General features: G+C 43.5%; 1 protein-coding gene across 1 annotated transcript in view; it reads right to left on the reverse strand.

Moving 5' to 3' along the window:
• Window positions 1–1,486: 1,486 nt before the first annotated feature.
• The window catches only part of RPE (ribulose-5-phosphate-3-epimerase), a 1,883-nt gene continuing 1,185 nt past the window's right edge, over window positions 1,487–2,184 (reverse strand). The window contains exon 4 of the mRNA XM_009636682.2: window positions 1,487–2,033. Coding sequence (XP_009634977.1) covers window positions 1,911–2,033 — 123 coding nt within the window. The 3' untranslated portion in view covers window positions 1,487–1,910. The remainder of the gene's footprint in view (window positions 2,034–2,184) is intronic.

Here is a 2,184-nt window from a genome sequence, read left to right on the forward strand (position 1 = left end):
AATTAGGAAAAAAAGCAGAAACAATTTGATTATCCTTTCAAACCAACTTAAGATCAACTGCAGGAGGCAAGGATACTACAGCTGCTGTCCTACTGCTTTCAATAGCATGAAAAAACACACTTCCAAATCCTAAACTAACATTTTCTTAGCCTGGTTGTGGCTGCTTGGCCTGCATTTTAGATAACCAGAGCTGTGACTGTTTCTCTATGCACACTATATGAAACTCTTCTTTCCAGAAGTATGAATATGCTGCTTTAACACATCTAGCAGCCATTTGGACTGTTACCTTTCCTAGCCAAGCTTTCTTTCGGCAAACCTCTTCTGAAAGGTGTCTTCAGTGTAGTAGGTCCAAATGACTCCATTTTTCTTTTGCTGTTTCTCAGAGGGGGTTGCAAGCGGAAGCAAAGACATTTGTTCACCTAAACCACAATTAACCACACAGGAAAAAGTAGTAGTTTAGCTATTTCAGACACCGTCAAATTGGATTGTTTGAACTAGCCTGAGTTCCTCCGACTCAACAATGTCAGCATCCCATGCCGTGCCGCGGCCAGCTCCTTCCACAGCCACTGAGTGGAGGCCTATCTGTAGGACACCATGCAGGTCCTGGGCTGAGAAGAAGGGGGTGCATCAGCTCTAGCACTGCCTCAGCATTTGGGAGGTGACATGCCCAGCTTTGCTGCAAAGACAACAGAATTTGGCTTTGGCCTTGTGGAAATGGACTGGCTGCAGCTGTTGACCCTTCAGACCTGTCTGCAACCCTTCTGTAATGACAACATAAAGGGAAAAAACCCAGGTGGAATACCATGAACTATTAAAGGAGTCAGGCAACACTAATTAGAGCCATGGGAGGCAGGTCTGTCTAAAATGACCTGCTCAAGTCTTCCTCTAGCAAGCTGTAACACCCACCTTTCACATGCCCAAACAGGCCAGGCTGTGAAGTCGGCATTTGCAAATTGAAGGTATGAGAACTATTTGGCTTCATAACTAAGAGGAGCATTAAGCTGTTTGACAGAGCCATCTCCGTACAGTGCTTTTCAACCCACATACACTGAAATCACTTAAATAGATAACATTCCTGTATGTCACCATCTTTATTGTTTGCTCAGGCATATCTACAAACCAAGGAGGGCTGTGGGTCAAGATAAAAATTTTTAATCTATCTATCTGTAGGGTTTTAAAACAACATTCTTTTGTGGAATCCCATCACTTCCAGGAATTTTAGACACAGCTGTCCTAACTGGCTATTTGAAAGGAAAATGAGAAGATATTTCCCAGTTAGTGACCTGGTAAAGATGCCGCACTGACTTGTTTCATGCTTGACTTACATAGGTCAAGTACTTCTATGTAGTAAACACAAAACACAGGAGCATTTCCAGCATCTGTGGGATTTTTTTAGCCCTCTTAAGTGGCATTTTTCCCAAATTTACTCCCCGAACCATTCACTTTTGACAGTCGGCTTAAAGGAGACTTACCACACCAAGGGAGGGGTGTTTAATGCAGATATTGGAAAAGTTTGGTAGGAATGCACAGATCACATGACAAAGTACAGACAGCAGAAACCAGTTTGATTAGAGTCTTCCACAAGAGAGATTGCTTGTGGGGATGCTACACTCTTCTAGCAAGCAAGAAGCTGACTGAAGTTTAGTTCAATCCAGTCAGCGTTACAGGTTGTGCCATAAAATTAGCCTCCACATAATCAAGAGACGGGTTCAAACCATTGCATGTCCAACCCTGAAAGACAGCCAGAATGTTTTTTCAGTGCTGTTTGCTTCATTGCAGCGAAGGAATGATTCCTCTGTTCAGCAGCAACAAGTTTCCATAATTAACGTTCATCCAGCCCTCCCTTACGCACGAGAAACAAGGGTTCTCCTGCACACACAGAGCCTTCTTGAACACCGCTTGGGTAGGTCTCATCGATCCAGACAGCGCTTTTGAGCTGCTTCTGAACACACATTCCTTAGAAGATTGATCACAGATCTTGGATCTGCGCTCTTCATAATAGCACTGCCAGATACAATCATATTTGCACCTGCCTGAAAGACATTAAACACCCACTCAGTAACATGGAACAGATCCACTTCTTAAAAGTTTTCTTGCTGTAAAACACGTTAAGGAGGTAGCGAACTCTAGCCTGGTGGGCAAACAAGTGCTATTTATGGGACACAGGCAACATACCTCTAACTA

Source organism: Egretta garzetta, unplaced genomic scaffold (genome assembly GCF_000687185.1).
Source record: "Egretta garzetta isolate BGI_Z169 unplaced genomic scaffold, ASM68718v1 scaffold230, whole genome shotgun sequence".
In the NCBI taxonomy this organism is placed as follows: Eukaryota; Metazoa; Chordata; class Aves; order Pelecaniformes; family Ardeidae; genus Egretta; species Egretta garzetta.